Source organism: Trichoderma evansii (assembly GCF_050947405.1).
Source record: "Trichoderma evansii strain SZMC 28006 chromosome Unknown GGI43scaffold_14, whole genome shotgun sequence".
NCBI lineage: Eukaryota > Fungi > Ascomycota > Sordariomycetes > Hypocreales > Hypocreaceae > Trichoderma > Trichoderma evansii.
This window is the reverse complement of record NW_028145192.1, coordinates 325,970-339,694: the sequence shown is the minus strand read 5'-3', so window position 1 is coordinate 339,694 and position 13,725 is coordinate 325,970. Positions and strand designations below refer to the sequence as shown.

Below are 13,725 nucleotides of genomic sequence, written 5' to 3'. Positions count from 1 at the left end.
AGCTGGCCACCAGCCCGTCGCCATCTGCCTTGGCTACTTTAGAGACGTTTCAATCCCCAGGCTTAGGCTCAGAATGAACATTATGACGCTCTCGCGTTATATATTTACCACCCTCGTTCTTCTTCGGCCCTGGTCGAGGAATGATGAGACTCTCACAACATTCTCACATCGACGTACCCTCAACCCTTGGATTCAGAGACCGTTGGCTCCTTTCGTTTCTTTAACTGTTCTTGCTGCACTCACTTTCTATCTCGTTGAAATGTCTTATTTCCCGCCTCCCAAAGTTTCAGACGCTGCCCCTCGACAGACAACATCTCTGGCACTGCCCAAGAAGATTCAGCCCATCAGAAGAGCGCAGACAGAAAGCCCGCAATCTACCCCTCAAAGAGGATGGATGAGGAAAATGATGATTCCTAGTCGGCGACCAGAACGCGGCGGGACGAGCAGGGAGCAAGGCTTTTGGGAGCAGATGGAGGTTGAGGGAAAAGTCCGGCCACGACGTCGCATGACGGATAGCCAGTACAGCATGGGTGATGTATCAGCAGACTCAAGCTATATAACTCGCTGGAATGTGCCAAAAGATATCCCGAAAGAGCAGCCACACACATTACCGCGGCGGCGGCACGTTATACCAGCCAAATCAAGATCTTCTTTACCTCCAATTACCAAACAAAACAATCGGAGCTGGAGCTGGAGCCCGCAAAAGAGCTCTGGGGATCAAATCTCTGTGACGAAATGGGGGGGTGCGTTGCCGAGCAATGACTGGAATGGAAACAATAACCTGGCAGAGGGCGTCAAAGCCACCAAGACTAGCGGTTTAAGCATGGATTCTGAGACTGCAACACACAAGACACAACTTCAGAGGCGCGATGCACTCAGAGCGAGAAAGGCTCGACGCCGCCAGCGTCAGAGCTTGAGAGAAAGCGGCGACTTTCTGGGCGTGCAAGGAGTCAACCCTCATACTAGAGAGCTGGATGTTATGTCTCCTACCGACAGCAGTCCCATGAGTACGATAAGCCACCAAGAGACTGTACACAGCGTTATGACTACATTGCGGGACAAATGGAAAAGCAGCAGATATCATAATACGAGAGTCACTCCGAGTAAAGACAAGTACATCAAAGGTAACGATACCAAGCTTTCTGGGCTGCAGAAAGAAAAGAAGAGTGCGAGACACTTGGGCAAAACCGTTAAATTCAAAAGACGCCAGGGCGAGTGGTCATCGCTGCAGGAACCAAATTTGAGCCCCATCAGCGCATCACCGAATTCTCGTAAGTACTTCTCATTATATAGTTCGGTGCACTGCACTTCTTGTTACACCAGAAAGTTTCTGACACTGCTTGGCTAATAGGAAGGCCTTCGCACGCCCAAGGCCTCCAACAATCAGTCCAAAATCTCTTTCTCGAAGAATCACAGCCCAATCCGAACCCACCAAACGATACTCTTACTTTCGTGAATGATCCTGTTAGCCATATCGAAGCCACTTCGCCAGATACAGTCTCAAACCCTCTCCCAAATTTTTTGACTCGTACCTCGTCTAATTCTACGGTCATCAAGACCCCTCGTCGACAAAGCATTGCAAACCCACCTCTTGCATCATAGGAGCTGCACAAGGGTGGCTTGAACTTTAACGATTCTCATTCGCAGGCAAGCTCCAAAGCTACGAGTCAATCCATGATGGCGCCTTTTTTAGACATGATAGCCGAGAGGGAGGTCGGCAAGCCCTGCACAGGGGCGAGCATGATAACCCTTTCGGCATGCCAATTTACCCAATCGATCCCGGATTTTCACCAGAAGGTCGGCCTCAGGGGGGTAAAAGCCATCAGACTATCCAATTTGGATCTTTCCCTAACACCACTTCGAGAGCCAATCCCTTTGAGCCTGTTCGAAGAAAGCCCGTTGGGGGCCATCTCTCGTCTGCGGTATAGAGACAGTCCGACCAGAACCAAGAGAAGGCGACCAAAGGGTCCTTCGAGCCTAATCAATGTACAGACTATAGAAACCGACGCAGTAAAAAGCCTGGGCGAAGTGACCGGCCTGCTGCAGGAGAGACCAGTCACCACAAAACATCTCACGAGTTCACCCAGTCCTCATTCACTACTCACTCCGGAGGAGATAAAAAAAGACATGCAGAAGTTACGAGATCAAGTGACAGTTTTAAACAATCAACAGCGGAAGGAGCTCTCTCACCATCTACACCAAACCAATACACAACAGAAGTCAGTCAATCATATCTTGTGCGAGATCGCGGACAAAGTCGACGAGATCAAGGAAACTGTTTACATACCCATCACCACCACTACTGGCTGCGACCACCAAACGTCTCCCTCAGCCTCTCACCAGAAAGAGTTGTACCAGAAAGAGTTGTACCAGGAAGAGTCGTTGGAACATCTTCTTTCACACATGGTCCAACCGGGCGAATTGAGCTACAGCTCGCCAATCGTAGGCTTATCGAGGAACAACTCGGACAAATCCCACACAGACCTATCCACGAGTTCCGCGCCGAGTCGAAGTTCAGTGGAAGGGGACGAGCTGCTAGTAGAACTACTAGCAGACACTACATCTATGAAGCAGGAAGCTCACATGGCGCAAGAGGAGAGAGCGCACTTACGAGGCAGACGTCTACTCATGTCCGAAGCCATGATGCCAGCACAGGAGGACAGCTCATTGCCCAAGTCAACATTTACACAGGGCCAAGCACTAATAGCTACGAACCAATGGAAGCTATCGAATACCAAGCAGATGACACAAGAATTGAACCTCAACACACTACCGAGCACGGCAGAACGCCAAACACACATGGTGGAAGAGAATCCTTGGGCATATCCAGAGGAAGAAGGCAGCGACAACATCGCAAGTCTTTTAGATGATTGGGAACATTTCCAAGATAGCTGTCCGGATGCAAAGTTACCGGTGGGACAGGACGGTGGTGAATGGAAGATATTTACCGAATGGGAGGAGTATTGGCGCCAAAATCAAAGAGAGTCCACGGGGCTGCAGTTTTTTCTGTACTGCCTGAAATCTTTAGCCAAGCTGTACTGGTCAACCGTCTGGCCCATGCTTGATCCTCGAACATTGCAAGTCGAGCATGACGGGCCTATGCCTTTCTGGAAGGCCTGCCTATTAATTGTGCTTGCAGCACCGGTAGTGACGGTTGGATTTGTGGTCATTGCGCAAGGGATAAAGATTGTGAGGCTGGTTGCCTGGCTCTTGGACTATGCGGATGATGGAGCGGCGATCTGGATCTAGAGACAGCTGAGAGTTGATTGATGCGTGAAGATAGTGAGGGTTGTGGAATAGCTTGATTGGATGAGTGAAGTTGTTGCTGAGTTATTAAGTAGGATCAACAGAAGTCGTGAGCGTTGTGTGTTATGTCTTAGGCTATAGAGGTAATACTGTATTAATATTTCCATAAACTTGGCTTAATGGCTTGATATTCCATGTTTTTTCTGCCCAAGTCATCTGTTTATCTCACATAAAACCATTCACAATTCAATCTCAGTTACCCTAAAGTCTTTTGTAATACTCGATCACTATTCTTGAAATCCCAGTTCTATCAATTCTACCAGTTACCATGCGCCTATATTAAGAAGTACCAAATCAATCCAGCTGCACATTTCCAATCACCAGCCAATTTGAGCCATCATATTGCACCTCTCTTATCTGCCCATCTACCAAGTAATAACAGCGAGCCGTACTATAATCTGATGGCAAAGAGGCAACAGTCCAGAGCGTCGCCGTGAGACAGGATATGCCGGTCCCATTGTCGGGTCTACCGAGGGAAGTAGGCATTGATGAGGTTCGCCATCCAGTGTCGTCGTCTTCCCAGGTCATCTGGAGAGTATTCGAGCTATCTTGCCATAGGATATAGGTATTCATGGCACTATCGGTTGAGTTGGAATATCGTGGAACGGTAAATGCTCCCATGGCACCGTTGGGCGGAATAGTGATAGGGGGTGCACCTAACGTTTTAGCCAAAGTGTGAGTATCTCCTTTGAATTCAGAGATTTAGGATAGATGGGTTAATATGACTTACCAACACTTAGTTTATTGGTCAAGGTAGTTCTCTCCTCGAGAATGAGCTTCTGGTCATCCCTCTGATAGAGAATCTTCTCGCCTCCGAACCTCCCCGCGTTCACAGAATAAGGAACTTCTGCAAAGGGCGAGCCATTTCGGGTTTGAAGGCCCACCGCACTCTGTGCCCAAGTAAGATTGGCGTCATAGGCCTCTTTCATCTGGTTACTCTCGTCTTGATATATCACGCTGGGCCAGTATGCCGCGATCCGTGTATTCGGTGCTGCTTTCCAGCCGTTGGGGGACATGGGACCGCTGCCGGTGAAGGTTTGTGCTGAAGGAGAGGCTGAGTCTTGTTCTCGGAAATACCACTCTTGGAGCATGTTTTCGTCATTGAGATAGAATATTTCGACCTGTGTGAAATTCTAAACATGTGATTGAGCTCGGCTCCCGTGTTAGTGGCAACTGTGCAAATTGTGGGATAAAGAACAAGATTCTCTCTTACATCACTGCTTGTTATCGGACTGAAGCAGTAGAATGGAATATTATAGCACGATGCTGCAATTGGGGTGCCCAGCTTGGCTTTTGCATCTGAAAAGGTGGCCAGCGTTGACCATTTGCCGTCGCCAGAATGGTACCTCATCAGACGCAGGTAGCCGTCTTGCCCCTGGTAGACTAGACGGATGGTGAAGCTTGACGGACCAGTCCACCAGCCTGTGACTCCAATGCCTGAGTTTGCATAGACTGCATTGGTTGGTTTTGAAGAAGAAGCAGGAGGTGTAGTAGATGATTCTGAATGAGTCCTGTTGTTGAGCCGCAATCCAAGAACAACGCCAAGTACAGCTGCCACGATCACAAACAGCAGAGCGACGCCTGTTAGGACTCGGATGAGCCACGGCTTCTTTCTCAGCTATTTATTCGGTGGTTCTGGTTCGATTTTATTGATGAAGCTCTCAGTATTGGCCCTAGCAATACCGCTTGAGTTGGGGTCTACAGCCTCTAAATCGTCGCAGCCGCGAAATACTTCCAGCGCCTGTTCGACTTGCACCCGGTTTGAGATTTCTAGCCCTCCAACCTCGGGCGACCACACCTCCAGCCCATCTTCAGGTGGCCGTACTCCCAGTCCGCAAGGATCACGGTCGCATATCACGCTCATCACATCACAGTCTGATGTAGCTGACGAATATCGAAATCGAAACCAAAACATCCCGATGCATTCTGAGAGTTTTTGGAAGAGATTCAGGAGGGTTTCACTGGGATAAACTTGGAAACCTAGCTCTGGTGTGACAGCAAGGCAGATTCCAACGAGCCATTGTCTACAGCCTGATCGTCGCACAAGGTGTTCGGCTATGCGGCAGGCTTGGCGCTTAATGGTGAAGGATTGTGTCGGCTTGCTGTGAAACCCAATGGCGAGGCTGTGCGTAGGGAAATGGTGCGGCTCGATGTCCAATAATTGACACGCAGTTTTCTAAAAATGGCCATGGATGGCGCAGTTTATACGAAGCAGAGAGCCTCATGGCGATTTTCGCACAACACCAAAACTATCCCCTCGTCCATACAAAAAGGCGAAAACGGCAGCTCCAGGTGAGGCGCAGAATTCCGCGACCTACAATAGACAATTTTATGGCGATATCCATTAAAATCGGATTAAATTAGATGAAATGTCTCTCGCAGAAATCATTCACCCTTCGCCTATGTCTTACACTCGAGCATCAACTCGGCCATCCTTGCCGATACATTCATCCTCGCATACGCATGTTGCTAATCAATAACTGGAGAGGCTATCTCTTTAGATCGTCTAAGAAGCCATGAAGAATTTCCGGTACCTACTCGTATCTCTTATACAAGATTCTTCTCCCAGTAGGAGAAGCGGCTGCTCGCACAAGATTGTTCAAGAGGCGTCCTAGTCTCTTGAGCTCCAGATACTTTGATACAGCACAAGGTGGAGACATATTTAATCAGATGCCTTGGAAGTAAATCCTGATTGAGTCTTTGAGTTTTCAACTATTGATACTAAGTTTCGCCTACTAGCTTTCACGAAGAAGCGTTGGGGTTGGATCCACGACCAGCCTTTGGGAAAACCCAATCACCAATTCTACATCATAGAGTACCTATACATGAGGAAGAATCTTGTATCGAAGTCTTTGGAGCCTAACACGATATCCCCACTATAAACCTGATTTCCACCTCTTTCACATAAAGTGTACAAGGTATTACGCTTTCACTAAAAATTCTTCTCATCCATCCTTTGTTCCTACTTCCTATTTCCCCGTTTCATCTTGCTCAAGCGAGGAAGATGCTATCCCATCAACTATTAAAGACAACATCATTTCAAAGAGACTAACAGCATCCAGCGTGTTACCAATCTCAGCGAATCTTTGGCCATTCATCCGACGTCCGAGATCAAAAAGGCAAGATTACACCAAGATCGTGTTACATTTCACACTATTTACCTCATCTATTCTACATCATCTTCCCTAAGAAAAACGTCCAAATACCAATCATATCCCCGAAAACGTTCACATTGCCAGAAATACCAGAGAGCAGAGCTCGAAACCTTCCCCTGCATCACACACCAAACCTGCTCGATTTTGGTCAAATGCACAACGTCCGTTGTTCCATTTTCCATCTCATCTGAGGCCAATGATAAGAACAACTCAATAGTTCTGAGGCCGGGATTTTTTCCTCTAAAAAAAGAAAAAAAAAAAAGGAAAAAGTGGTCAGCCAAAAGGCTGAGTGGGCTCAATCTCCCTTCAGAAAAAAGTACGTCCTCGTTGCCGAAGCTCGGATAGTCGTAACTGCATCATCTCCAAGGGTCCTCACCTTTGAACCGAATTGTCCCTGTCGATGATGAAAACACCTGAACAGGTCTGAGGCCGGGAATTTTTCTAGAAAAAAAGTGATCAGCCAAAGGGCTGAGTGGGCTCAATCTCCCTTCAGAAAAAATACGTCCTCATTGCCGAAGCTCGGAAAGTCCTAATCGGGCTGTGCCCTGTCATCACAAGGGGTCCGCACCTTGAATTGGATTGTCTTTGTCAATGATGAAAACACATAAACAGGTCTGAGACCGTGGACATCTCCGAGGACTGGAAGGGACCCGACTGATCAGCATCAATGATTGGGAACTGATGATAGAACATTGAGGATGGGAAGACAAGACTCTATGATGGGCGAGGCAGCACTGACACAACGCAGAGAATATGTATGAGGATGGCGTCGCGAGATCTGTGATGGGTGATGATGATGGAAGAAAGCGGAGGGACTGAAGAAGATATATGTAGAATCGACTTGCTCCTCTACAGCGTTCCTGGCAACATCATAACAAGAACTTGTCAACACGGAAGGCTACAACAAGCGATAAAGTTTCGATTGTTCTCTGGCAGCAAGAGGATTGCATATTCGGTCACTCTGTCAGATAGAAGATGCAAGTATAGCCATACTTATTAAGAAGTGGTTACAGAGCATTGAGTTAGGAACGTGTGTATATTAAAATGAACATGATAGATCGCATCGGATAACAATACGAATATAATGCTATACTGAGGTACCAGTCTCACAGAAGTCCCTACTTATACCGCAGATTCAGACGGCTTCCACACAGCGTAGAAACTAAATACCCTAATTTGCTGTATTTTATACAAACGGTTTCCAGATTCTTTTCGTTGCCACATGTCAGCCAGTTGACGTAAATAAATATTAGCGTCGCAGCTACTGAGTTGATAAAAAAAACATTATGAAGTGCGATGGCCTATCTAGATGAAAAGCTCGATATCCCTTTCCCATCATCAAGCTCAAGGCGCACTGGCCTCCAGTCTGAACTCACAGCCAGCAAGTGCCGGCAGCACGTTTCGTGCACACAAATACACTACTATTGGGGACCCAAGTTTTGCTTTCTTTATCAGATGAATACGTACATGTAGTCAATTACTACTAACCTATTTCCACATCGTCCAACTCACTGAGTTAGCCCGTTGACGCTTCCCGAGATTCGCTGAGTCGCTTCCAAATCTCCTTGTTTTGACTCTCGCCAGAGCAAGAGAGATGAGTAGGTCCAAAGCACATAGTCTTTCATGAAGTTGTTTAAAAGCCTACAGTCAATAACGATTAGGTAGATATGGTGTCTAGAGCACTAAGAGCAAACACTGACGGCGAGCTATTGCCCGATGACGCCCAAGATACAACTTCCGTGAGACTCAAGTAGGTAGGCACCGGGTCTTTTACAGCCCCGAATCTGTACGCTGAAATGCTATACCAAGTTCTGGCCACCCAATAGTTGATACCACAAAGAAGCACTTAGCTTAAACGTACCTATGACCAGCTATTTTTTGGAAAATCCACCCACCAATTCTGGGCAATAGAATTTGCACAAAGAAGAGCCTCACGGAAATCTCACAAAGGCTTAATACGGTATATCCACTATGAGCGAGTATGGTATATAATGGGCCACGTCCCCCCTCACATAAAAAAAGATTTCCCTTCATTACCGAAGCTCGGAAAGTCGTAACTGAACAGTGCCCATCATCACCCGGGGTCTGCACCACAGAGATTGGACTATCCTGCTGCCAATGATGTACCTGAATAGGCCTGAGGAGAGGGTTTTTTTTTTTTTTTAGCCCCTATCACCAATGAGGACAATGGCTCAATGGGCTTGCTGTCCTTAGTGATAATAGATATTCTTCCTCATCGAGGCTTGGAATAATAGTCGTAACAACTGGTGCCAATGATGAAATACTTGACCACAGGTCTGAGGCTAGAAATACTTCCCTGGACTAGAAGGACTAGGGGGCTGTAAGTTGAGGCCTTGTGGAGTACAACCAATCCCCCTTCGAGTATAATATAGCTGTTCTTTTCTTCTCTGGAATGGTCTCATGTCTTTCTTTCTTTTTTCTTTTTTTCTCGGATTATATTTTTAAACATCACATCTCATTCTTTTCATGGGTAGGTCAACCATGAATGTCTTTTGAGAAGTCACAAACACATAGCTTTAATTAAAAAAACGACCCAATGCTTATTATTTTGCGCGTTATTTGTATGCAATTGAGACACTCGTTGACAAATTAGAGTACAGACAAAAGATCTTGTTTGAGCCATAGCAATAATACATAAAGGGAACTTGGGCGTCCAGGAAACTCGTATTCCATACCTAAGCAGTGAACTCATTCTTTATAGGAGAATTAGTGAAAGTAGCACAAGTATCAGTTCCAGAGAGTTACTAAATTATAAAGCTACTAATTATAATATAATAAATGCGTGTGCAATAATAGAGCCACGTTCTTATCGTTTTGCCCCTGCTTGTCTGTCTACGGCGCTACCTGGCCCTTCTCATCGCAACCAGAGATGCTCAATCACATCAGCAAATACCAATGTATCCTATATATCATGGGTAGAAAAGGCAATCATAAAGACAGCAGTGAATTATGACCTCGCTCCTGCGCTGATGCGAGCCAAGTAGCAGAGCTGCGCAACCACCTTGTCGCCTCTCACTGGGTTGCAATAACTACCTTGCGAAATCGGAGCATGGCCGCTGGGCTCTCCGAAGATCAAGTTTGATCTCTATCAGCCGTAATTGTCAAGGGAACCGACTCCGAGCTAATCTACAAATATAGCTAGGGAGAAAAAGTCACTCTTGGACCATCGATCGGCGCCAATTCAGGTTAAAAGCAGTCATTGGCGCATCTTGCCGTACCATATCGAGGCGGCTGCTTATATGAAGCGCTTCTTCCAATGGATAGAAGATGTCACCGGCAAGAAAAAGAACTTACATGCCCTTATTATCGCCTGCCAAGCGATGGCTTATTTCCTCCACTTACTTACTGATGGCAACGGCCGCGTATCGAGACTGATTAGGCAAGATTACATAGTTCGGCCGTCTTTATACCGAATCTAGAACGTGGAGACCATCTAAGAATGATTCAGAATGCGCAGGACGACCAGCCGGATGAATTTGAGCACACAATCTTGATGACTCAGCTGGAGGAGCCGGAGGCGTTGGGTAAGTGAGGCGATATCGTATATTCGCAATAGGAACACGCACATATAGTACTGTAGATGCCATTTCTCTTGGTCTTCTACTGCATCTATTAATTCTACTTTTTCTATTTTTCTTCTACTTCTATACTGTATGTACATTACGTAACAAGGTTCTTTTGCAATTCTAGCATGCTTACTCTTATTCATGCGTATTCTCATTTTGGAATTTTTTTGGCTCCCCACTTGACTCGGGCTGTTTAATTGCGTATAAGTATAGTACAAAGTACATGTGAATATCACCATCCAACTCACATTTGGGCCCTCCAAGAGCCAACACGTATCTAATTGCCCTCCGTCACAAGTAATCGCTAACTTGATTTGGCTACCCATGGGCTGCTAGCATCAGAATGTTGCGAATCGCCTTTAATGAAGCACCAATTCTTAGACTCAGTGTCTCGCTTCAATCGGCTTTTGCTCCCAAATCGTGGCACCCTTGCATCAGCAGCTGATCGAGTCGAGCCCCTCTCTGGAGAAAGTCCATGTAACCCTCGCTGCAGCCAACCAGCGGCGGCCATTTAGCAATCGCCTGCTCCATCTGGGTATTTTTTCAGGCTCCATATCGGCTTGCCGTGGCAGAAAGGCACCTTTGGGGGGGCGATGCGGCGCGCTCTCCGATCATCGGAGTCGTGCCACCGGTCAACATCGGACTTGGGAGCTGTTCTCGAGGCCTCATCGAACGAGATAAAGCGACGAGATTTGCAGCTGTTCTTCACCCCGCCCTTTCTTAATTCTCCAGACTGTTTATCCCCTTTTCCTCTTTGTCAAGAAAGAAATACACAATTGGGCCGTGTAAATTGATTCACTGGCGAAGCAAGGGCCTAAAATTCCAGCTTCAATTTTAAGCTCCATCACTGCTTATCAACTTCACTCCAGCTTCCATAGCTTCCGTGCCCCTCCTTTTGGTGCAGGAAAAAACGTCACTTGCAGCGTCTTTCGGTCGCTCTTCTTTCTCTCCATCATCCTTGATCGTCCCCTTCTCCTCTATTCTTTCTACACCACGACACAATGCCTGTATCAGTAGGATCGCCGCAGACCCTTTACGACAAGGTGCTCTCGAGCCACATTGTCGACGAGAAGCTCGACGGCACAATCCTCCTCTACATCGGTTTGTTGCGCCGTGCTGCAATTGCTTTTGAGAGACTTTGAACTAACCAGAGTGGGCGATTAATAGACAGACACTTGGTTCATGAAGTGACATCACCGGTATGTCTAAGCCCTGCATCAGTCTGTTCAGTTAAGAATGCGCCTGCTAACATATTGTCTTTAGCAAGCATTCGAGGGTCTCAAAAATGCCGGCCGCCAAGTCCGCAGACCGGACTGCACCCTGGCCACTACCGATCACGTACGTCTCAACTGCCAAGCCATCCATCGTGGAGATGCGATCATAGTTGCTAACATTGCCGTCTGTGCTTTAATAGAATGTCCCCACCACATCCCGAAAAGGCATCAAGGACATCGCGTCCTTCATCAAGGAAGACGATTCCCGCACACAATGCGTTACTCTCGAGGAGAACGTCAAGGAGTTTGGTCTGACATATTTCGGCCTGGGCGACAAGCGCCAGGGAATTGTCCATGTTATTGGACCCGAGCAGGGCTTCACCCTCCCCGGCACCACCGTCGTCTGCGGTGACAGCCATACCTCCACACACGGTGCCTTTGGCTCCCTGGCTTTCGGTATCGGTACCAGTGAGGTTGAGCACGTTCTGGCTACTCAATGCTTAATCACCAAGCGCAGCAAGAACATGCGTGTCCAGGTTGACGGAGAGCTCGCCCCTGGTGTCAGCTCCAAGGACATTGTCCTGCACGTCATTGGCAAGATTGGTACTGCTGGCGGTACCGGTGCTGTCATTGAATTCTGTGGCTCCGTTATCCGAGGTCTCAGCATGGAGGCCCGCATGTCCATCTGCAACATGTCCATCGAGGGTGGTGCCCGTGCCGGTATGGTAGCCCCTGACGAGCATACCTTTGAGTACCTCAAGGGCCGTCCATTGGCTCCCAAGTATGGTTCCGATGAGTGGGACAGAGCTGTTGCCTACTGGAAGTCTCTGGCTTCCGACGAGGACGCCAAGTACGATATCGATGTTTTCATCGATGCCAAGGACATCATCCCAACCGTCACTTGGGGTACCAGCCCCGAGGATGTTGTCCCAATCACTGGCAAAGTCCCTGACCCAGAGACTTTCGCTACCGAGTCCAAGAAGGCCGCTGGTCGCAGAATGCTGGAGTACATGGGACTGACTGCCGGAACTCCCATGGAGGAGATTGTCGTTGACAAGGTCTTTATCGGTTCCTGCACCAACTCGAGAATCGAAGATATGCGCGCTGCAGCTCACGTCGTCAAGGGCAAGAAGATTGCCGCCAACATCAAGCGAGCCATGATCGTCCCCGGCTCTGGTCTCGTCAAGACGCAGGCTGAGGCCGAGGGTATCGACCAGGTCTTTGTTGACGCCGGTTTCGAGTGGAGAGAGGCTGGCTGCAGTATGTGCCTTGGCATGAACCCTGACATCTTGGCGCCCAAGGAACGCTGCGCCAGTACCTCTAACCGAAACTTCGAGGGCCGTCAGGGAGCCGGTGGCCGAACTCATCTCATGTCTCCTGTCATGGCTGCTGCTGCTGCCATTACGGGCAGGCTGACTGATATTCGCAAGCTGACTGAGTACACTGCCAGCCCTCACGTTCAGGCTCGTGTCTCTCCCAACGCTACTGAGGCCCCTCACATCGATGAGCGTGTCGAGGATTCTGATGAGCGAGAGGTCATTGGAGACCAGCCCCAGGATCTCGAGCCACATACCAACACCCTGGTGCCCAAGACCGACTCTGCTGGCATGCCTAAATTCCTCACTCTCAAGGGAATTACAGCTCCTATGGATCTGGCCAACGTCGACACTGATGCCATCATTCCTAAGCAGTTCTTGAAGACGATTAAGCGCACCGGCCTGGGCTCAGCTCTCTTCCACGCCATGCGCTACCTTCCTGACGGTGCTGAGAACCCCAGCTTTGTCCTGAACCAGGAGCCATACAGGGGCTCCAAGATCTTGGTCTGCACAGGCCCCAACTTCGGCTGTGGATCATCTCGAGAACATGCCCCTTGGGCCCTGCTCGACTTTGGCATCAAGGCCGTCATTGCGCCGTCATTTGCTGACATCTTCAACAACAACATGTTCAAGAACGGCATGTTGCCCATCCAAATCGCCAACAAGGCCGACATTGACGCCATCGCCGCTGAGGCTCGTGCCGGAAGAGAGGTGGAAATTGACCTGCCCAACCAGCTCATCAAGAACGCAGCTGGCGAAACCATCTGCGCTTTCGACGTTGAGGAGTTCCGAAAATACTGCCTGGTCAATGGCTTTGACGATATTGGCCTGACAATGCAGCTCAATGACAAGATTGTCGACTTTGAGAAGAGGCGAACAATCCACACCCCTTGGCTGGATGGCACCGCTTACCTGAAGAGAGGCAAGGATGGCCGACTGGCTGCCAAGGCGGTGCCTGTGCCAAAGACAAATCGTGGAGATGAGAAGAAGGAGCCTCTGGAGTGGTAATTTGGGTGCCTCTTGTTTTCTTCCTCTTTCCTCTTGTTTACCCTTTGCTAAAATCTCCTTTTAATTCTCTTTTGGCTTCTCTTTTTTTCGTTTTATGATATCTAAAAAGACGAATAATTACGTCGAGTCTATCATTAAA

At 48.2% G+C, this 13,725-nt stretch overlaps 3 protein-coding genes across 3 annotated transcripts; 2 read left to right on the top strand and 1 right to left on the bottom strand.

Annotated features, from left to right (window-relative positions):
- Window positions 1-82: 82 nt before the first annotated feature.
- Window positions 83-3,249, top strand: GGI43DRAFT_423742 (uncharacterized protein; the record flags this gene model as incomplete). Its single annotated transcript, XM_083208282.1, has 3 exons — window positions 83-1,271; window positions 1,352-1,548; window positions 1,603-3,249. 3 exons carry the CDS (start codon window positions 83-85, stop codon window positions 3,247-3,249), a joined length of 3,033 nt encoding a protein of 1,010 aa, XP_083059167.1.
- Window positions 3,250-3,547: 298 nt separating this feature from the next.
- GGI43DRAFT_428447 (uncharacterized protein) lies at window positions 3,548-5,221 on the bottom strand (the record flags this gene model as incomplete). Its single annotated transcript, XM_083208965.1, has 4 exons — window positions 3,548-3,962; window positions 4,037-4,439; window positions 4,520-4,924; window positions 5,039-5,221. 4 exons carry the CDS (start codon window positions 5,219-5,221, stop codon window positions 3,601-3,603), a joined length of 1,353 nt encoding a protein of 450 aa, XP_083059166.1. The 3' UTR covers window positions 3,548-3,600.
- Window positions 5,222-10,946: 5,725 nt separating this feature from the next.
- On the top strand, window positions 10,947-13,605 carry GGI43DRAFT_88063 (3-isopropylmalate dehydratase LEU1). The gene is made up of 4 exons (XM_083210450.1): window positions 10,947-11,149; window positions 11,216-11,247; window positions 11,312-11,386; window positions 11,463-13,605. The coding sequence occupies exons 1-4, from the start codon at window positions 11,050-11,052 to the stop codon at window positions 13,584-13,586; spliced, it is 2,331 nt and encodes a 776-aa protein (XP_083059165.1). The 5' UTR covers window positions 10,947-11,049; the 3' UTR covers window positions 13,587-13,605.
- Window positions 13,606-13,725: the final 120 nt, after the last annotated feature.

Excerpts from the sequence above, each read along its gene's own strand:
- GGI43DRAFT_88063 (XM_083210450.1), top strand. The coding sequence starts at position 11,050 with ATGCCTGTATCAGTAGGATCGCCGCAGACCCTTTACGACAAGGTGCTC. Across the intron at positions 11,150-11,215 it reads CACAATCCTCCTCTACATCG|ACAGACACTTGGTTCATGAA; the intron begins GTTTGTTGCGCC and ends GGCGATTAATAG. Across the intron at positions 11,248-11,311 it reads TTCATGAAGTGACATCACCG|CAAGCATTCGAGGGTCTCAA; the intron begins GTATGTCTAAGC and ends TATTGTCTTTAG.